Source organism: Haliaeetus albicilla, chromosome 3 (genome assembly GCF_947461875.1).
Source record: "Haliaeetus albicilla chromosome 3, bHalAlb1.1, whole genome shotgun sequence".
Classification (NCBI taxonomy): Eukaryota; Metazoa; Chordata; class Aves; order Accipitriformes; family Accipitridae; genus Haliaeetus; species Haliaeetus albicilla.
This window is the reverse complement of record NC_091485.1, coordinates 26,044,117-26,066,911: the sequence shown is the minus strand read 5'-3', so window position 1 is coordinate 26,066,911 and position 22,795 is coordinate 26,044,117. Positions and strand designations below refer to the sequence as shown.

Genomic DNA, 22,795 nt, shown 5'->3' with positions numbered 1-22,795 from the left:
GTTTAAAAATCTAGATAGAGTGAAAACTTCCCTTCATATTACTCAAAATAATTCCAAAGCTGTATAGCGATTACTTAATATGTAATTCAAGTCAGTCATGATAAACCACATTGGCAGAAATTTCTATCTTCATTCTTAATGCCTCACTGGAAGTGGCTTATAAGAATTCAAACCCACCTCTGCATTTTGCTGTAGGAAGATGTATCATCTTTGCCTGAGTTTCCCACTTTTAATAAGAAATACTGCAAGAAACACAGATATCACTGTAATATTTTGCATTAAAATGATAGTCCACTAAAACAAAAAGTCAAAAGTATTCTTATCACATGCTTACATTAGTCTTTGTAGATACCTGTAAACTTTGCTTATTCTTTTTTAAAGCTTTACAGACTGAATTTTTGGCACAATGCAAAGTATACCTTTGTTTGCAAAATACGCATTTGACATGCTTACATAAACACATGCTCCAAAGTGGAAATGCTGTATCACCTACCCTGCCATCTCTATCGCATCCATTACAGCAGCATGTCAGTGATCTCTGTAGGCCTGGATGGACCAAACCTTTCAACACCGGAAATCCAACATCTGGTTTGGGCCACCTCCTTACAAACCAGATAGGATTGCGTCTGATGGACCAAAATGCTTGAATTTGACTTGGTGTGGTGGAGACCGTTCAGCTGTTGTGCTCCGCTGACTTTGTCTTCTGAGGCTGAACACAGCAGGTTAGACAGGCTCATTTTATGGGCTGGATTTGGCCTCTGGTCTACCAGTTAGTGCCCCCCTTGGCCCCCCGTTTAGGCCACACTCAGTTCCTTATTTATGCGGCTTTGCTCTGTCCTCTAAAAATAGGGTGTATGTGTACAGAGTGAGCCCCGCACTTTGCATTACCTGAGCGAAGTCAAGGTGAGAACTGCAGAGAGGACCTTGCTAATACCAGATCTGGGAAGAACGAGGCTTACCTAGACCATAATAAAAGAACGCCCAGTAACTGTAACTAGGCCGGTCACGTCTTTCACCGCTTCTCTACCTCCCTGGGATATTTATAGTTTACATGTCACCCATGAATCATAGAATGGTTTTGGTTGGGAGGGACCCTTCAGGGTCATCTAGTCCCACCCCCCCTGCAGTGAGCAGGGACATCTTGAACTAGATCAGGTTGCTCAGAGCCCTGTCCAATCTGGCCTTGAATGTTCCCAGGGACGGGGCATCTACCACCTCTCTGGGCAACCTGTTCCAGTGTTTCACCACCCTCATCATAGAAAATTTCTTCCTTCTGTCTAGGCTAAATCTACCCTCTTTTACGTTAAAACCATTACCCCTTGTCCTATCACAACAGGCCCTACTAAAAAGTCTGTCCCCATCTTTCTTATAAGCCCCCTTTAAGTACTGGAAGGCTGCAGTAAGGTCTCCCCAGAGCCTTCGCTTCTCCAGGCTGAACAACCCCAACTCTCTCAGCCTGTCCTCACAGGAGAGGTGTTCCATCCCTCTGGTCATTTTTGTGGCCCTCCTCTGGACCTGCTCCAAGAGGCCCATGTCTTCCCTGTGCTGAGGACCCCAGAGCTGGAGGCAGCACTCCAGGTGGGGTCTCACCAGAGCAGAGCAGAGGGGCAGAATCCCCTCCCTCGACCCGCTGGCCACGCTGCTCTGGATGCAGCCCAAGGTACGGCTGGCTTTCTGGGCTGCGAGCGCACGTTGCCGGCTCACGCCCAGCTTTCCGCCCGGCAGCACGCCGAACCCCCTCGGCGGGGACGCGCCCCAGCGCTGCCAGGCGGCAGCAACGGCCCTTTAAGGAGGCGGCGCCCGGCGGCGGGCGGCCGCTGCCCATTGGGGCGGTGGCGGCGCGACGTGTCGCTGCGATGTCCGCCGCCGCTGCCGGCCGGGCCCGCGCACCGAGGCGTTCGCGGCGGGGCGTGCGGTGACAGATGTATTTGAAGAGGCCGGCGGGCGGCCTCGCCTTCTGCCTCTTCTACCTGGCGTCCTGCTTCACCAACAAGGTGAGGGCGGGCGTGGAGCCTCCCCAGTCTCGGAGGGGCCGGGGCCGGGGCCGGGGCCGGGGCTGGGGCCGGGCGAGGCGGAGGGAAATGCGGGGGCGCTGGGCAGTTGATCCGCTGTGGCAGGAGCCGCGCCTGAGAGGGCGAGGTAAGTGCGGAGGGACCCAGGAGAAGGAGGAGAAGGTGGAGGAGGAGGGACGGTGCCCTCTGCTTGCCTTGCCCTGCTGAGGGAGAGCCGCCGGGTCAGCTCCTCCCGGAGGAGGGCTACCCCACGAGCGACACCCCCCACCCCCCCGCGTTTCAGCCCAAAGGCCCACCGCCGCCCTCCTCCAGCGTGCCCTGGAAATTGAGAATGCAGCTGTCTTCCACCGGTCTCGTTTTAGTCAGTGTGTGACATCGTTACCTTGCCACGACATAACGCGTTTCAGTACTGGCAGATTGAGGAGAGTAAAGGGCTGACATTACGTTATTCAAGTGAATGAAATGTTAGTTATAGAGGCAGAAATTAGGCTGCTTTGAAAGCATCAGTGATGCTGAATATATTTCATTATTGGGTACCTAGCAACCACTGAATGCACAGTCATTCCCAAAAGAAGATCTGTTAACTGGAACAATAATACCAAGTATCCAAGGGAAAAATGTGATATATTCAAAGTCTTACAGCAGTAGTGAAACAAACATTAACTCCCAGTTGTTAACTTTGACAGTTTAATTAACCTGCAAATTGAGGACAAGAAGTCTGTTTTCCACTGTTCAACTTAATCACCTGTTGGTATTGCTGAAATGCCTAAGCAGAAGTAGGCTGAAGATGGCTAAGTTGTGAATAAAATTCTATAGTTTAAATGTAGTTTGAAGTAGTTTTTTCACTCTCGGAGGAAGAGATAGAGTAATCACTCCTTGCTGCCCTATTTATCAGGGAGTGTGTCTGTGTTTCTGGTGCAGGTTTCTGAAAGAAAAGATGTTTTTGAAGCAATCAGGGTATGGATATCCTGGGGGGGGGGGCGGGTATTAGAGGAAAGCAGCATTTCAGAGGTGAAAATTAAATCTCTTCTCAGCGTTGGCCACTGGTTTCTGTTCCAAGGTACACTTGCCTTTAAGGATGACCAGAAGTAGACTGAAGTCCAGATGTGAAGCAAAGTGCGTAGGGAGAGAGAATATACTTGATTTGACAGACTGCTAGGAGCAGTGATTAATAAAACAGAAAGGGGCTAGAAGAGCTGCCAGATTGCTTTATGCATTGTGAAAGGTTCTTGGCTTCACTATACTTGAGAAGAAGTTGGAAGGACTTTGACATAGGGTCTCCATTTTCAAATCTGAATGTAGGTTTTAGTGTAATAAAGTTAAAAATAACCAGAATATAGACCTTCCAGTTGTTGCAGGTGGTATGTAAATGCAAGTGGGGGTATGGACATGTGCAGGTAAATCATCCTGATTTAAAACCTGTGTGGCTGTTCTGACACAGGTATGTGTAACATGACCCACTGTGAATCAACAAGCCTTGTCTCTGTATATTGATGCCAGCTTCTTAGCGACACCCCCCCCCTCCCCCCCACCTAAAAACTGGACCTTGCAAAGTGCTCAGCACAGTTTCCTCTCTCTGTTGAAAGCTTTCAGCTTCTCCTTTTTCCATCGACAGCTTCTGCTGGCTCCTGGAAGGAATGGCAGATACCTTTCCTTTCCTCTGAGGAAGCTTCAGTCATACTTCTCCTTTGCAGAAATAGTGTTTATAGACTTAATTATGGGAAGTTGTTAGATCCTGATATATGTATCGAAAGGCATATGTATTTCTGCCTCATATTTGCATATATACATATATAGTGGGAAAAGACACTAGCATCCATATGTGCAGACTCTGACAAAGCATGCTAAAGCAATGATGCAGGCGCTTCGCTTTTTTACCCTGTACATTACATCTCCAAAGGGCTTTATGGACTACTTAATATTTTACACATAATGGTGTATAAACAGAAAGTTAGGTCTCTAAGATGAATTAATCAGAAGACAATTATGTTAAGATTATTGGTCTTGGTTGTGCCAAAGGTTGCCCCTGGGGTATGATATGATTTTAATTGACAAGTGCTGGTGTCTTTTTGTTCCTGTTAATCCTTTTCCCATTCGGTGTGATGCATGTAGTGTGCTCAGAAAGTGAAAGAGCAATTCAGAAGGTGGCCTTCTCTCCATCGTTCACTGTGTCCGCTCCATACTTCATGTACTTCAGCATCTGCTACCTTCCGCAGTGACTGGGACAGCATTCTGGTGTGGGAAGAGAAATTACCAAAGTTTTTTTTCTTTTTATTTTTCTTCATTTTGGTAGAAACTTTTTGTGTTTTGTTGCTCTTGTGATTGTTTGTTAATGTTGTAAGCTGTAGGTGTTTGATGTCCATTAATTTGGTGTTTGTTTTCCAGTATGTCCTGTCTGTCCTGAAATTTACCTACCCTACCCTTTTTCAAGGGTAAGTACCGTTTTAAGAATACAGTTGTTTGAAAAATGACTTTAATCAGTAAACATCTTGCTATTCCGTGCTGAAGCTAACTTTAGTACCTCTTGTCATTACTGGCTTTTGCTTTCTAGAGAACATACTTCATGAAGCCTTAGTAAAGCATTCATTAATGTGTCTTGGTTTTCAATTATCATGGTGGTGATGTAATTAAGATATATAGACTCCATAATTTCTCATTTTTCTGAAAGTCTTACACTTCAGCATAGGAAGGTAGCAATTATAGTACAGCCTGTCTTCTTTGGAAATGGCAGTCATGGGTAATGTGCTGTTGTGATGTATTCTTTCACTATGCTAATGAAAACCAACCTTAAACCCATCTTTAGGCATACACAAATACCATGTTGCTTATTTTCATGCTTAGCCTTTGTTGTAACTCTGCATCACAAATCACTATTATATCTTAATGATTGTAATGAGAAATCTAATGTTTTGTCAAGCGTCCATATATACCATCAGTGCTGTTAATAATTTGTGAGACATTTAGTGAAAATCTGGCCTCTGTGAGTTAAAACTTCCCGCATTTGTTCTTTTGAGGTAATGGTAAAATCTGCAGACGCTGGATGTCTTTAATTCCTCTACTGCTGCTTAGCATGGCTTATATTCTTGCCTGATTTGCAGCCTCAGGATTGTGACCAACTCTAGGAATAATTGCCTTGGGAATCTCCATTTTCTTTGAGCGTACTTGGTTCTATTAAATATGCAACACACACACAGACTGTCTCTTGGACAAGGCTTTTATCGTATGGGGAAAGGGTTTTGGGTAATGTATGTGAAATACAAGTGTGGTAAATCAACAGTAAAAAAGCGTATTTCAACAGCAGGCAACTGCCTTATGGTATCTGTGTTACCACAGTTATTTCCTTTTTCTATAATTTGGAAATGCATCTCAGCATCTTAATATTTTTCCATAAGTTCTGGATTTTAAAAGTGACCTTTCCTTGAAAATTATTAAGTGGCTCGGATGCACTTTCATTTAGAGGTATGACAGATGAGCAAAGGAGGAAAAGAATGTTATTCTCAGTTCATGCTGTTATTGTTCGTTGTCATTGTTTTTGTTCCCTATATAATCTAAGACTATATTGCATAGTGCTAAGCATCTGGAACTGTTAGTAACTTCAACTTCTGTCCTTAAAACCTGAGACAAGAGGAAATTCTTCCCAATAAAGTTGATGGGAATTCATCACTGGCTTGGAATAGAGCACAGTCAAGCCTGCAGCAAATATCAGGGATACCTGGCTTTTAAGCTCTTGCATCCTCCTCATCTAAAAAAGATTAAGTGAGCTGTGGTAGTAGCACTGAGTATTTGTCATACCCATGTGGACAATGAGCTCGGTCTTCTCTGACACTGTCCAACTGTATGTAATACTGCATAGAGTGAATGTTTATTTGCATATGTGTGAGAGATTTTAAATAATTCCTTAAATGCATTGCAATGAATGGGAATAATAAATAAAACCACTTCTATACCTGTTACAGATGTTAATGTGATTTAACACTGTAATACAGTATCTCTGAACTATGCTAGATGTTCAAGGATTTTCACCCAAGAAACATGAAACACTTCTCTGAAAACCACTAGCTTAAGGAATAAGGAAGCTAATAACTTTTTTAAAGCTTTAAAAAAAAAAATATCAGTGTGCATCACTACTCATTTTAAGTTACCTGCAAGCATTTCTAAGGCCTTACATACTATTTCCATAATAGACTGAGGAACACCTTTGTGGTAAGATAAGTCATTAGATAGGTACGTCAGTGCAGAATGTATGTAATTTTTATATACCTTTTTAATGAGAAAACCACAGTATTGTGCTTTATATGAAAGGTTATCTGGCTGTAAAGGTGTTTTCTCTAGAGGCTCTGAATCAGAGCCTCATGCAGCATAATGATGTTATTGTTGATGACACTTCACTTCGCGCTTGCTACACAAAATGTAGCGGGGGGGGGAAGACAGTCTGAATTCGAGGGAGTTTGTCATCTAAGCCTAATGTGAATAACCATGGGAAGTCATAGAGCTGATGTTTGAAACTACTAGGACTACATACGTTATCCTAAGGGCTTATTACTTCAGCCGAAGCGAGTCTTTGAATCCTGAAATCATGTTTATTTGTTCTAACAATAACAGTTTATATATGAAAAGATACTCATCTCTTGTCACAAACCCTGCCTCACTTGCATCTTCAGATCATCATGGCTGTAACATCACTATTATTATTGTAAACCTTGTGTGGGAAGAGATGATAAAATGGGGATTCTGTAATGTGACTAAGGTAATTGTGGTAGATGGTAATTTACAAAACATTTGAAACAAGAGGTGGAAGAACCGGAGTACTAGAAAGTGTGGAGGAAATGAAGGCCGACAAAAATGAAAGATTTGAAGAGGAATAGTGGCATCCCTGGAAACCTAGGGAAATGGTAGATAACTAGAGTCATGGGTGTGCTGTGAGAAATTCTGTGGATTCTAAGGTCATGGTCCACATGGTTAAAAAGGACAAACGATTCAGAGATGCTGTTTTGTTTCTATTTCAGGTGGCAGACATTAGTGGGTGGACTTCTGCTTCATGTCTCCTGGAAGCTGGGCTGGGTAGAGATAAATTTGTGTTCAAGGTACTGTGAGGTTTTCAGTATTTGCTAAATACTTATTTTCTGTAGCTGGGTTATGGCATAGTTAAGTTGGTTGTGGAAGTAACTAACTTGCGAAAATATAAGTAGTGGGGGGTGTGTGTATGTGTTCTGCTCCACAGGTTGGGGAGAGATCTTGTGTTTTAGTCTAATGAATGTTTAATGACACGGACTTCAACTGATTACTAATACAAAGTGGATTCAATTTAACCTTGGTAAGACAATCAAAAAAGCATAGCCTCTAGTGAAAACTATAAGGATAATTTATCCAACCATCTGACCACATCTCTTCCCTGGATTATTTTATAGTATTACAAGAGAAACCTTGGTAACGTTAGTTAAGAGCACTGACATACCCTTCCCCAAAACCTCAGTGCAGTGAAGTCCACAAATGTGATCTGCCTTTTTCTCTAAGAAGTGTGTCCCATAAATGAGACTCATCCACCCTTGTCTAACTGTAGCATTTATAACTGCACAGCAAGAGCAGCCATTGCAGTACAGGATTGGTATAATAATCAGACTCCAAATTAAAAAGTGCTTTGTAGACAAAGGTCATCTGCTTGAACTGAGTGTGACGGCAACTCAGAAGAGTCATCCAGCATACTGTACTGTGCTCAGGTGGATCCATTCTGTGCTATGGAATGTAGCATATCTTTTATTTTGCAAAATGTTATAATTTAGAAGATGTGTGCCCACAGCAATTGTTGAACCTCCATCGCTGGAGGTATTCAGAACCTTACTGGACAATGACCTGAGTAATGTGACTTAACTCTGAAGCTGGGGAGGATTGGACTAGATGATTGCCAGAGTTCCCTTCTACTGTAACTTTTTTCAGTGATTCTGTATTAGCAAGTGACAGCTGATGAATTTTCTGTTTAGGATTCCAACAGTTGACTTGCTAAACTGAATCTCCTCATTTGGAATGAAATCCTGCATGTATGTCAGAAGAACCAGGCTAAGTTCTATTTTAATGTCCATGCAAGTGACTACATCACCACTGAAACTTAAGTCAAATTGTAAATGGAAACAGAATTTAACTTCCTGTCTTTTATCTGCAGTGTAGATAAAATGAAGATATTGGTTTAAAAGCTGTCAATGATATTGGTAGAGGCAGGATTAGGGTCCAAACCTTCCTTTAGCGGCAGTTACTGATATTATTATCAAATGTATATTGTTTATGCAGATTTTGTCTTCACAGAAGAATCTAAAGGACAAAGGAATACAGCCATCAGTAATGTCCTTTTTAGTTCAACTTTTTGTCACTAGATGATTACTTTTGCTTTAAATCATGAAATTAAAAAAGTTGAATCTTTTTTTCCAGCCTGGAAAAGATATTTTCGTTTTTTCAAAACTTGGACGACATTAAAGAAAATACTGAACAAGAACCATTTTCTGTTGTTGAAGAGGATGTTTTTATCTGAAAAAAGTTTTGGTGAAAAATTAGTTCGTGTTTTGACTTCAGGCCACTAGATGTCAGCACACGATAGGAAAAGTGATTATATCTTCAGAAACCTCTTTATTAGTTTAGCTAATGCAAAATGCCTTTTCTAGAATAGACCTAATGAAATTACCAGAATTAATTTACATGTTTTGGCTATAATTCAACCAACCACCTAAGCATGAGTTTAAATCTGTCTTTCTTCAGAAGAATTAGGCACATGCTTTAATGCTTTGCTGAGCTGGACTTGTAGCATGTATCTCCTATATTAAAAAACAGCCAACCACCAAACACCCCCCCGGCCCAACCAACCAACCAACTCCCCAACAAACAAACATAATGTCTCAAAGCTTCTGTCTACCACTTCCTCTCAAGCTCTTTCCCCCTCCAAAGGTGAAGACATTTCCCTCCCTCTTACAGAATATTGGTCTCTGAATCTATCTGGGCTTGTTTGGGGGTTTTTTTGGTGTATGTGTAGGATACTTAAGAATACCACATCCAGTCCCCAGTCTTGTCATGCTTCAAATAATAAACTGCTACTAATTTGTTTGTTTATTTCCACAAAGTTTCAGTATTTCTGTCATGTGGACTGATCTTATATGCTTTCTGAGCCAGTTCAGGTTATCCCAAAGTGTCTCAGTAAAATAATTTTATTACATAGAGATCATCACCCTTTGTCTAAAGTCAGGAGTACTAGCTCCACAATGAAGACCAAATAAAAATGTATTTCTTAGAGTAATTTGTCTTAGATTTTTGGGGATATCCTGCTTTTCATCTGCTTCCCCCCAGTATTCCCAGCTGTAAGGGACTCTGTCACCACCATCGTTGCTTCTAAAGGGTGAATGGTGACTGTTTGCAAAATCTGTATCCAAAGCAAGGGCCCTGTGGAGTGCAGAGGAATATGTGTAGCACATGCATAATGCTTCCAGTGCTGTGATCTGCCACCCAGCTTCTGCCTAACCTCTGTAGGCACATAAGTCCTCTGTGTTCTAGTTGGCATTTCTTGTAGTGCTGAATTTTCCCCGCAGCTAAGCAGCAGCTCAGAGCCTTGCTTAAACCAAAGCTCCAAAGTGTGGTTTAGGGGAAGCTACCCATTGACTTGAGTGGGCTTTGGAACTAGCCTTACAACCACAAGCTCATCAGTTCTTTTATGTCACTGAGCTTTCCAGGTTTGCATGTATATCACTGTATTGCCAACATAAGAAGCTACTAATTGGTTCAAGACAGATTGTTGGTGCTGACATGTTACATCAAATATCCATGCATTCTTTTTCAGTCCTGATATTCCCACTTGGCAGCATAAAATTCTACCCTTACATCATGGAAAAAGCATCTGAAGTCCTTTTCCATTGTACTTCACAGTATTGCATTGGAGGTGAAGATATATTTGGGATTCCTAGAATTTAGTGGTGGGGAACATGAAAGAGTGTTATGTTCTAAATGAAAATTCAGTTTCCATCATGTGTTCCTTTGATCTTTCCAGCCCTCCTTTCTTTTATTTCCTCCCCCTTTCTTCCATTTGTGGCAGTTCCAATAGGGTGGGGGTATTTTTGTTGGTGTCTGATGTGAACTTGTTGGTAATGAGGTATGACAGTTTTAGATCCTGGTCTTGGTAAAATTCCAGTTGAAGTCAATAACCTTAAAAGGAACAGTGTTTTTATAAAAAATGGTGGTGACTACCCCCAAAAACCAGAGCAAATATTTATGCCAGTGAAAAGATCTAAAGATTTTTCTATTTTCATTACCCTGGGTTTTTGATCAAGTATCTTAGGAAATTATGTATTAAAAAAAAAAAAGAAACATGATGTTTAGGGTTTTTTCCTTGTCTGTGTTTACATGAATCTTTAAGCATGTTTTAAGGCTGTTCTGATTTCATCATTTAGAGGTCTGTTTTTCTTGTGTTCCATCAAATATGGTAGTGTAGCGGTACCTATAATTATCTTTTAACTCTTACATACTAGTTGGAAGTGTAATCCAAATTAAGGAACTACAAGCAGTTTGGTTTCATTTTGAGAACCAGCATTATTCACTGACATTTTCTTGAATTTAGTTCAAAGCTTGGGAAGAGTGAATGGGGGTAGCAGTGTCTTCAGTCCTGGGAAGCCTTTGGATCAGGCCTTTAGATCACTGCTGCTCCTTTCTTCCCTTGCTCAAAATGTTACGTTATTGTCTCTGAAATTTACCACCTACCGATCCCTTTTTCCCCTTAAGTACCAAGATCAAAAAGGAAAAGTGTGAATTCTGAAGCCCCTTCTCAGAATTGAAACCTGACCCTACTGCAATAACCATAGCTAAAAAAATATCAGATCAATCTGTGATGATTTCATTCCTCCATTAGTTGTCAAACTGCCTCTAGGAGTTTGGCTTAGTCAAAGGAATATCATTAGGAAATCTCAAGAGACAGGCTCCCACAGAGACAATCTGATCTTTAGGAAGAATCTCTTTGTAAATCTGGCTGAGAAATGAATGTGTGGGTGGGCAAGTGTATTTGTACATAGTGAAAATGTGTGCTGTCTGTGCAAGTACACCATTTTATGCCTTTATTTGTCAGTTTTTCTTCCTTTTACAGTGCATCAAGGAAATTAGTTGAAATTTCTCTCCCTTAAAACCAATAGGAGTAATTGCTATGAAACAAACAACTTTGCAGGGAGAGGAGCCAGGGAAAGAGTAAAAGAAAGAAAATATATCTGCAGATATCTCCTCTCTGGGATCAGATGAAGTGATTAATTTCTGTCTCAGATTTCTTTACTACATGGAAGGAATACTGAACAATGAATTTAATATGCACACCTTTGAAATATATGTACATATATACATGTTATTATATTCCTTGCAGGCAACTGTTGCTGACTGTATGTAAACAGAATGTGGTGAAGTAATGGGGTTTTAATTGTTTTCACAGGTCTGAAATCCTGTCATGGCTTCCTGCTTCAGTACTGTTTGTTGGCATTATTTATGCTGGCTCTAGGGCACTGTCTAGATTGGTAAGAAACACACAAGTAGAAGTCAGTTCTTTATTACCTCTACTTTATGAACAAAGAACGTTCCCTTCATATAAGGTGTTTAATGCTGTTCCTGGGTTGGGGGGAAAGAAGGGAGGAGGGGTTTAAATAATACATACATTGTTAATGGTGCTAGAGCAGCAGTCCAATCCTATGAAGTGTAGAGTAGTATCAAAAAGCACTTCTGTGACAGTCCAAAGCACTCAGCATCCCTCCAGAGTACTCAGTGTTTTGCAGAACAGATCTTCAGTGGTCTGAGTTGTGCAAGTAGGGAAGAAGCTGAAGCAGATACTAGCTGTAACTTTGCAAAAGGGGGAATGGGGCTGTGGAATCTGTGGGAAATCCTTCCAGGAAAATGGTGAAGACCATTTCAGTGAGAGGCTTTTGATGCTTTACAGGATTTGAAAAAATAAATTGAAAGTTGGAAAGAGATTATGGGAAGGGTTAGATTAATCAGTTTTATCATCCATTTGAATCACAGTAACCTACCAAATGTTTAGAGGATATCAAATCTGCTTTCCTTGAAGTTGAATGCTTTTTACTTAAATGATACAGTTATTAAAAAAAAAAAAAAAAAAGGGAGTGACATGAATTTTTAAAAAACAGCAATGTCTTACTGCTGTTATGCAGTCTGCAAGGCCAGATTCTGCCCTAGTTCCCTTCTGCATTTTGTCAATGCATCTTAATCTAATTCCAGAGACAGCTCGCTCCTGCCAGCTCCTAAACCCCAAGAAGGATCAAAAGGGAATTTTTGACAAGATTCTGCTTGTAGTGATCTCTTGAACATCCCGGTGGAGAGGTAGGGCAGAAAAGGACAGAAGGTCTCTGTTCTCACAAACAAGGCTGGGGGCCTCATCTTGGACCCAAGTGACCTTTGCAAAGCAGAGGCCTGTGCTCAGAAGCCCCATGCCTCCAGATTAGCTCTGTCTCAGGGTGATTGCATTTACTTCCTCTTGGTTCTTTGTCAAAGCAAGTTCTGTTGGGCTTCCCTGGTGTAAACTGAGCAAAGATCCCTAAGGAGAGGCCTGTCTGGAAACAGCAATAAAGCCTTGGCAGCAGCATGTTTTCTGCCTGCTTACCTGAGAGGTGGACTAGGTATGAAAGACATCCTCTTTGCTATTTCTTCTTACTTCCTAGTCGTCCTGTAAGTTACCTTGTTTCCCTCCTGTCCCTGCTCTGGTCCTTCAAGAATGAGATGCACTGGAGTGGTAGAGGGGCTGTGAATGGTTTTGATTTGTATCCCAAACCTTTCTTAAGGAGCATCTCCCATTTCTGAATGGCTTTTTGTTGTATATGAATGGGGATTTAGAGGCCTAATTCTGTGGCCATTTTAGGAGGAAAGACAAAAGGACGAGTAGCATTAGGCCATAGTTACTGTGTAATGCCTTGTACTGGGGCTAAATTCAATCCTACATAGAAGCTTTACTTACAATAACTTTGCGTACAACAATTTTATGACACAGTGAGAAGGAAAATGGACTCTTCCAAACTCGCGCCTGAATTGGCTTATCTCAGCAGTGTATTTGAATTTGGGTTTATTCCTAAAGCAGAAATTACATGCACTTTTTTGATCAAAGCCAGGGAGACCCATTTTCAAACACTCCTGTATACTGGCAGGGCTACAATCTTAATATCTGTTTGTGCCTCACTCTAGAGGTGCTGGCAGTCTCCCCTGCCCAGGAGTTCAGGGCTGGAACTGGAGGAGGACTGCTTAGCTCTGGACTGTGATACATTAACAGAAGTATGCAGAGCTGCGAGGGGAGGTTTGTACAGAGTCTATTCACCCTGCCTGCCCAACCAGTAAACCTTTCTTTTCGTAAGCATTAAGCCCACTCACAAATTTAAGAAATACATCAAAGACAATAGACATATGGAGAAGGTTAACTGGGCTAGGCAAACTGGAGCCATTGTTGGCTCCAAAACACATTTGGAAGAGCCAAAAGCAGGCGGGAGGAAAGAAAAACCCAATAAATTGGCTTCACAAAAGGAAGAATGTAAATTCTGCTGTCAACTTTCCTTGTGTATAGTTATTTCTTGTATTTCCTATTACTGTGTCAGGCTCAGGATGCTTTTGTTAGATACTTACGGTTTTATGTTCTCAGTTGTCGAGGAACAGGGTTGAGAATTGGTTTTCAGAATTGGTGAGGCTGAGACTGACAACTTCATGCCAGTTGTGTTTGTGTGATTTTCATTCCTTGCTAATTTAGAGGTGTTAAAAGTTATCTTGGTGTAACTGTTGTGTTTATGGATCCACCCAAGTTGTCATTATGACTTAAAATGTTTAATTAGCGATGCTTATCCAGCTTTATGGGAATTAAAAGAAAAATCCAGAAAATACAGATTTCTGAATACAAAGTAAAATTTAAGAGATATTTGCTGCTTATATCACCTGACATTTAAAAGGCATGGACATCACTGAGAAATTAACTCATTCTCTACTCATGTGATTTAAATAGTATACACAAGTGGGGAAATACTGCTTCCTAAAACTGCCTTAGTCTTTAGATTATCTTAATCGGAGCAGAGAATTGCTTCTGTTTCAACTGTCTTAGAGACCATGGATCTGATTTGGCGGAAGTACTATGAACCACTAATTCTGGTTGGGTTTGCCTGGGGCAATGGGTGTTTGATTCATTATTGTTATCATTGGGGTTTGTTTCTTAATGATTTCATGTTGGGATGGTGTCCAGATACCTCAGTGGGTATAATTTCAACATCACTTGTGTATGAACTTCTACATTTCTACCCTAATTTCGGGCAGCTCTTCCTAACAGTAACTGAAAGCAATCACCTAAAATCATCTTGCCTATAATGCTGTTGCTAGGAGTCACACTGTATTCTTAGTACCAGTAGACAGAGATCGGAAAACTAATGAGAACTGTTTATTGTGAAGGCTGCAGATATTTGAACAGAAAGGCAAAACTAGAGGCAGAATCCTGGAGTAAATCTCACTGAGGTAGCTGTGTACAAATAAACTGACTGCGCACTCAAAAGTGGGAGAAGAAGCAAGCAGAGTCTACAATTAAAGATGCCTGTGCCATGTAATAGTGACTGGAATGGGTCTAAGTCCCTTTTAGGAGATGTGGCATGGGTTTACGCTTAAAAAACAAAACCAAACCACAAACGTGGGACAGTTGTCCCTAAGATGAGTGCCCCTTCCTATGTATGTCATTGTTCGGGGTTGATTTGGGCATTTTTGTTCTCTCCCAATGGCAGCCAATCCCGGTGTTCCTCACTGTTCATAACGCGGCAGAAGTTATAACCTGTGGGTTCCAGAAGTTTGTGCAGAAAGAGGTAATCGATATGTTAATTGATACATTCAAGGTACCTTCTGCCCTATAATTGCCCTATAACAAGACACCTAATTTCTTTTAATATGGGCATTAGTGCCATGTGCTTTTTTAGTCTTGCTGTGATAGCTAGTCATTAATGAGACCCAGAGAGAGCTTTGCTGTTGACAAGTACCTATATTGATGTTTTCTTTTGCTCTTTTCCCCTTTAGTTGATGAAACACTGTGTATCGACAGTTTTATCTGCATTTTTAAGACTGGCTGGGTCCTGCTTGTTTTTTCCTTCTGAAAATTAATATCGCCTCTCTCTCACGCCCCACGTAAGAATCTCATTGTTTGAGCTGAGAGGGAGGAGGACTGGGTCCTTAGATCTAACCAGTATAATATATCTAGTATTTGATGTATTGTATGATTATAGACAGATCACATCTCCACATGAAATGCAGGAAAAAGTGCATTTTTTAATTTGTTTTGAATGCTTGAGAATCTGTCCCAAGACCTATTAAAGTCAGGAGAGTAATTCCTGCTCCCTTTAGTAAGAGCTGGGTTTGTTTCTCACAAACTGCATTGGGGATCCTTCTTTTTAGGCTATGAAATGCTTTTCTAATTGACCAGAGAGCTGCTGTGTGAGGTAACACTGGGAAATCATTCATCACAAAGTCGTTTCTGCAGTGGCCCCTGGCTTGCTGTCAAGGGATCTTCCATTCACTACCTCTGTTGTGTATATAGAAGACAAATAAATGGCCCATGTTTGCTACTCCTAACAAACTGAAGAGGTCACTGAGATTATGCCTAAGGGACATAGCAGTGTGTACCATGGCATGTCCCTGTGGTATTGTCCTCTGATCAGTGTCCCTGTCAAAGTGTTTCATATTTTCCTTCTAGCTCACGTTTATGTCTCCTCTCTTTGAAAACAAAAGCACTATGGACAAGGATAATGCAAACACAGGTCTTGCTGGAAAGCTTCAGGAGAATAATTTTGGACCAAAGGATTGGGAAACGCTCATGAGTTTACACCAAGACTGTTTTGGCTGGGGTAGTACCTAATTAATTAAGAATACTTAATATAGTTTTGGTATAGTTCAAGCTAAGTTTGAGGACCAGGTATAGAGTTCGTGTCTGGTTTTGGGTTTACCTGCTGGCGAGTAATCTGAAAATAAAAATCAAGTTGAAGTAGGCTAATCTGTAGTCCTGGTTCTTTTTTTCAAACTAAATTTACTAAGCAGTGCTCAAACCTAATGGGCTGTTTAATGTTGCTCACTGGATTTTTAATGTGTTTGGTGCAGTAAGATCAGCTGTCATCACTTTCCTGTTTTTGGAAGGGGAAAGCACTATTTCACCATTTTTATTTCTAAATTTAAATTTTTTTAATCATTCTTTTTTTACAGCAGACCTCTCATCTGAAAGTCTGTAGGTAAGCTTTTAAAACTGCTCAGATTCAGATTCAGACTTGTTTTGGCTCCAGCTTCTGTATTTGGTTCAGATAATGGCACACCAAAACAATGAAGAATGTAAGGCACATTCCCGTGGGCGGTGAGCCTAAATTGCAACATAGGAGTAATTAAATATTTTTAAAATGTATTTTCTTTTATTTTTTTAACAGTTGCTTGAATAGATACATTTTTTTCCTCTGTATAAAAATAAAAAAGCCAGAAGGCCAGTCTTCTGAATAACAAAGCAGTGCTTGTAAGTATGTTTTTGGAAAGGAGATAGAAATCAGGTTTGAAGTTCCAGTGGTTAATCTTAAACAGTAAGAGAAAGATAATTAATGTGATAGAAAATAGCTAAAAATGCTTTTCCTAAGAAAGAAAAGGTGAATGATATCCAGTTCTGCTAGAATCGTTCATATTAAGCTACACAACCTACCAGCCCTCGTTGGCCCTAGTTGTTTAGGCTTCAAAAAGGAGATAGAAAGGGACAAACAGAAGTCAGCCAGTCATGTGTTAAAAGTTTCATTCTTCCCCACCATCACCTTGAAGAACACATATTTGCTGTCTTCCACATTCTGTAATCTTTTAGCTGTACTTAGAGTAGGTAATGTTGGGTTATTATTTAGTGTACTTAGAGGCACCATTTTCCTAAGTTCTTCCTGTTTTTTCCTATTATCTGACTTACTGTGGCCTTATTTTCACCACTGAATTATTGTCAAGGATACCAGGTTTTTTATCATCTTTATTCTGTCTTTTCCTATGCCCCTAGAGAGTGAGAAAGTAAGCTGCAAAAGCAAATGTTTGTTATTATTAATAGTGACAGAAATTCTGTCCACAGAAATTCCACATCAGTGTATTCAGTGTAGCCTGTAGAAATACTGACTCAGCCACAGGTTAAGAATTTATTTAGTCCAAGCCAGTGGACCAGGGGGTGACTTGTGCTGTCCTTAAGCCATTTTTAGTGTAATACCACTCACTCCCACTTTGCTGTGTGTTCTGGAGTTACACCATAACTTTTAATGGAGTCACCTTTGCTGGAATTGTTGTAATAGGCAATTCACCTTAATGAAAGGACTTTTTGGTAGCCATTCAAAGCCAGAAATTGATTGATTTTGGCTTTCTGAAGCAGCCTAGGGAAGCCAGATCGCAAGTGAAGAATAATATTCCCTACCAAAAAACTTGTTTTCATCACTGCTGAGATATTTTGTGCTGCTTCTCTTCTCATACAACTTCGCTGTGTATGACTTACAAAGAATGTATGATGTAAAACTTAATTTTGGTGGCAGAAATTACTTTTAAAATATGGAATAAAAATTAAACAAATGAAATATCAGTGTAAAATTGAGTGGAATTGCCTATACTTTGCTGAGAGTACAAATCCAGCTTACGAGCTTTTGGTCTTGTTTGGTTCTTTTCTCTTCTCCACAGTGTGCTGTTCCTCCTGCTAGCAGCAGTGTGCCTTCCTTTATGTGACACACAGGTGAGCTCTGCTTTGTAAAACAGCTCTAGTTAGACCTTGATGTTTGACACCTTGTTGACATATGAGGGATGCAGCTTTTACTTGCAAGCTAGGGTGGGATTCCTGTGAAGGAATTGTAAATGCTGCCTATTGCTGTGTTGTAGTCTTGCTGGTTTTAATGCATGTGCTTCATGGTAAAACCTCTGAGCAGTGCGGACATACAGCTCTTTGGTGAAGGTGGTGGCTGGAGAAACCACGGTTTAACTTCTTACAGGGCTTAGAGCAAATCACTTAGGTTTGAATTAACTGCATGTACTTTCAGGAAGTTCCTAAATTAGCTTTATAATCACTTGACACGCTTTCTGTAGCTACTGGAGAAAGGAGATACCTCAAGAAAGTGCTCAGTCCAGCAAAGATCTATTCCTTGGAGGTGCTTTTCTCTTTTGGAGACTTAGGAAGGCCTCTTCCTTGTTTTAGATACTTTAGGTAATATCTGAAGTCAGGTGGGATGAATCTGTGAACTTGTCTGGATGCATCTGATTAAATGTAGCCATCAGAAGTGTTCCACCTGTGCTGGCTCCCTTGATAGTCCGTTGTGCAGAGCAGGAACTTGTGGTGTATAATTCACCTCCCCTGAAAGCAGGCATCTAAAATGTGCCACGTGAATTCCTCTCAAAAATGTTTATTTTTCCCCATTGATTGTGAAGAGAGCCTACCTTGCTCAGACACAGATGTCTGTTTAAAGGACTCTTTTGGATACTCTGTGGTTAGTTGGAGCCTTGGGGAGAGAGACTGCTTAGCTGCTGCTGGGGCTGAGAGGGGAAAGGAGACAAGACAAAAACCTTAGTGATGTTCCTCTGATCCTCTTGCCCCTCCCTGACTGCCAATACAAGACTAAACAGACTGGGGTCCATATGCTCAGATTGTTTTAGATGGTGTACATATCTGAAAGAAATAGAGCTACTCTCGCCAAGACTAGCTGAGAGCCTGAGTAGCTGGCATATGCCAGGTCTCTAAGTGGGACAGGAAAAACTTCGGTCTTCCTAGTCTTCTTCAGCTGTCTTCTCTTTCTTTGTAGCATAGCTCCCACTCGCTGTACTTGCTTTGTGAAGCTAACTTCAGGGAAATAGTGATACGTATGTTTACATGAACGTGCTTTTATTTATGTAGATGTTCTTTATTGCAGTTTGATCCAAACGGTTATTTATGGGCTCTAATTCACTTGATCTGTGTTGGTAAGTAATTTTCTTTTGGAAAAAAAATTAGGAAGAGTAAATGTGTTGGAGAAATCAGCTTTATTATGAAGTTACTGGTATTTAAGGTTCTTGATTTAAGAAACACTTAGAATGAAGAAGCTCAGTAAATATAAGAAAGTGCATTGCTTTTATAGCTTTTACATTGAAAACTACAACAGAATAAACTAGATATTGCAGTCAGTTAACAGTGGATGAGAAAATGGACATACAATTTTAATTGACACTAAGCTTTTCTGGGAGTTTCTGACGGTTGCCTACTAAGAGACACTTCTTTCTGAGGGGAGAAGAAACATAAAAAACCTCAAGCAATAACTTGTAGTTGGAGCTTTATTGCACACACTGATTTTATTTAAAAACTGACAAAAAATATTACATTCTAAAATATCATGGAATATGCTCCCAGAGGAATGATGTAGAAATGGTGGGGTTTTTTATGCAGTCATATGCATTTTTAAAAAATTTTAACCATGAGTTGCATAACCTGTCAGGTTTTCTCTTGTCTTTTTCAGACTAAACATTGATTTGGATAAATCGTAACTCTTTCCTGAAAAGCTAGAAACAGTTAGACCCAGAAAATCTGAAGAAAACAAGAGTAGTAATTTTTAACTAGGAGATTGTGTCTTTTGGAACATTAAGCTAGATAATAAGGGACTTGTATTTGGTTCTTAGCTGTCCTATAGACTTAGTGAGCGACTCATTCATGTGTTAAGTCTTGTCAGCAAATTAGCATGATTCCTTCTTTATTTTGTCTATTCATACTGTAAAATTTTCAGGGCAGAGGTAATGTGTTTATATGCATTTGTGTCTAGGGAGGTCTAGAGATCGCATTCTAAAATGTTGTTAACATACAAATAAGAAATAGTATAATTATTTTTTTTCCTTTAGGAAATGTTATATGGTAAACATTTGCTCATTTAGATAAAACAAAAAGCTAAGGATTTTTCACTTCAAATACTTGTTTGCTGTAATGAGTGATGTTATTGCTTTCTCAAAGCCAAGAGGTCTCATTTGTAAAGCAGTGCTAGGCCATGGAGGTGGAAAACTGCTTAGAGAGTCTTCAGGAGGCCTCTTCTGTGTGCTTGAAACGTGTAGGAAGTGCCAACATAATGTTTATGCTCAAAATATAGCTCCTTTCCATTTCTCTTGTTTTTGAGAGAAAGTTGTTGATACAAACGGTTGAGATTTTTTTTGTGTAATGAGATTTCTTATCAGCTGACACAGAATAAAGATGCTGTAAGAAAGGACAAACAGATGAACTAACATAACACAGGGTTATTCAAGACAGAGCATTAGAGAAAGGACATGTGTTCTACCCTTCAGCTTGTCTAACGAGGCAGAATCGAGGACTCCTATTACATAGTGTTCTACTGGATTTGCTTTTCATGTTCTGGTTTTCTTTGTGAATCAAAAAAAACCCCAAAGCCTTGAAGAAAGGGTCTGAAAAAATACAGCCTGAAGCTGTATTGTTCCTCCCTTGAGTGCTTAAAGCTTTTCCCAGAATAGAAATGGGAGCTAACCAAGAGGTGGGTAGGTCAAGAATGTAAAGAACCTGGATGCCGTAGAGCTGAGAGAACTCTAAACAGGAAAGATGGCTCAGAGCCAATAGCTGTAGGGGTCTACATAGATGAACACATCATAGAAGTTACCCAGAAAATGGGGTGGGCTGAAGAACCCATTCTGAGATGCTTTTCTTTACGTATTTACACACACATGTGTACACACACACACACTCACACACACTCCTTTGCAGCTAGCCGTGAGCTAGTTGTCTCTTTTACAGAAGGAGTAGCAGAAACAAATAGCATGACAGTACTCTGAGATGATAACACTTTTGAAAACCATTAATTTGAAGTGATAGGTTCATTTTACTCATGGTTTAGATGTCCTTTGTGCCATGTTGCTAAACTGTAATTCAGAAGGGTTCCACGTCTGCTGGTACCATGGCCAAACAAGCCGTTGTTTGTCAGAATGATTGCAGGTTATGGCAATGACACATGTCATTTCAATTACAGGGGCTTACAAAGTATTTCACAAGTTATGGAAACCTAGCTCTTTAAGGTAATGTGTTTTCATATTCTTTTAAAAAGAAAGAGATTGCTATCAAAGAGGGTTAGAGACACTTCTGTGTAGCAGTCAGGTAAACTTTAGGGATCTCTACATTATCAGCATGGGCTGGGCCACTCTTGCTTAATCGTTAATGACTTTTCTTGCAAGGGAAGCCTTATTTATTGTTGATAACAATAGCATGTGGTTATTGATAGTTATACTGCTAACTCAAACACTGAATTAGTTTTAAACAGTGTATTATCAAAGGGTGATGACTCAGTCCTGGAAACAGAACCCCTAATTACTGGCATAGGCATTAAGAGGAAATGTTAGTTTGTGTTAGTCTTGAAAGCTGCATGGTTTGAATCTGTCAGTATCTCCCTTTGCGACACAGTCTCAGAAGTGTTTAGCAGCTGGTGACTTGCCACAGGACTGGAATGGCTGAGTACCTTAAAAACCTTGAAACCTTCCGCTAATCCCATGTGCGTGTTAGAACTTCAGCCAGACAATAGTTGTTTTGAAAGCAGGTGGCTTACATGTTCACAGCGTCCATAATATGCAGTTGTCTGTAAGGATGGAGGTGGATATGTTGCCACTGCATATTATGTATATGTACATAATACATGCGTGTATAGAATATGGGTATGGCCATTTATTTCAAAACTATTTTCCATCTCTGTTTAAAGGGTCTAAATTTTAGTCAGTCTCACTTTTATCTTCACTTTAAATGAGACTCCCACTGACATAGTAACAACAGAAATAATGTGTAAATTAATATGCTGATTAATGTATTGATAATATTGTAATAGTAATAGGTTGTGGTTCGAATGTATATAATTATAATGTAATGTTAGTATTACCTAATTATAACATTGTGTCACGTATTATATAATACTAATATTATGTAATATTACAGTGTTATAATACTACTTAATATACTGATCTTTTATACCAAACGAACTGCATTACTAAAAGAAGACCTTTTTTTCTTTCCCTCCTCTCCCAGTGATCTGGACCAACAGTACATCAACTATGTATTCAGGTAAAATGAATAAGCCTTTGATACACCATAGCTGGCTTTATGTGGTATATGTTTTCATTTTCAACCATGGCTTGTTTAGGAAACCCATAGCTACCACTACTTAAATGTATTTATTTAGCAGGACTTTCACTGGAAGAACAGTGCTAAGCTGAATGGCTTAGCAGCTGAATTTTTTGGGCTCTGGTTATAGGTGGACATGCCAATATACACCTGGGGAGGTAACGAGGTGTTAATTATGAATATTTTAATCACCGTATGCACAAGTGATATATCATTTCCAGAAATAATATTTACAGAGTAACTCCCTGGCAATACCCCACTTCAGAAAATAAAAGTTGTACAAAATTGCCAGAAGGGGAGGTAGTGATTACAAAAGTACAATGTGCAAAGCACGTGAGCAGTAACTGATTAGTGGGATTGAGTAATTGAGACCTTCAGTTGTTTTTCTGATTTGGAGATATAAAAGTGGGTTGTTATTTTGTAGTTAGTGAAAGAGCCTGAGTCACTGATGAGACTCCCCTGTGTTTTTTTTATTATTAAAAAAAAAAAAACAACCCCCAAAACCAGTCCTTTCCTTAAAGAGCCATATAAGCCAGAACATTCGGTATGCATGGCTTCTGCTAGATTAGAGACTTTACTAGATCCTCCTCCATCCATAATCACATCTTGTATATGTTGACCTCTTTTATTGGAATGGTAGCTAAAGTTGTATGGGAACACT

At 40.1% G+C, this 22,795-nt stretch overlaps 1 protein-coding gene across 12 annotated transcripts in view; it reads left to right on the top strand.

Moving 5' to 3' along the window:
* Positions 1 to 1,821: 1,821 nt before the first annotated feature.
* Positions 1,822 to 22,795, top strand: part of TMEM241 (transmembrane protein 241) — an 82,463-nt gene continuing 61,489 nt past the window's right edge. For 8 of the 12 annotated variants that reach the window (XM_069779165.1, XM_069779164.1, XM_069779166.1 and 5 more), the window contains exons 1-10: positions 1,822 to 1,994; positions 4,398 to 4,444; positions 7,019 to 7,096; positions 11,452 to 11,533; positions 14,768 to 14,845; positions 16,230 to 16,255; positions 17,700 to 17,751; positions 18,917 to 18,965; positions 20,999 to 21,044; positions 22,039 to 22,074. In XM_069779165.1, coding sequence (XP_069635266.1) covers positions 1,923 to 1,994; positions 4,398 to 4,444; positions 7,019 to 7,096; positions 11,452 to 11,533; positions 14,768 to 14,845; positions 16,230 to 16,255; positions 17,700 to 17,751; positions 18,917 to 18,965; positions 20,999 to 21,044; positions 22,039 to 22,074 — 566 coding nt within the window. In that variant the 5' untranslated portion in view covers positions 1,822 to 1,922. The remainder of the gene's footprint in view (positions 1,995 to 4,397; positions 4,445 to 7,018; positions 7,097 to 11,451; positions 11,534 to 14,767; positions 14,846 to 16,229; positions 16,256 to 17,699; positions 17,752 to 18,916; positions 18,966 to 20,998; positions 21,045 to 22,038; positions 22,075 to 22,795) is intronic. The other 4 variants (XM_069779159.1, XM_069779156.1, XM_069779157.1 and 1 more) reach the window with 3 other exon arrangements.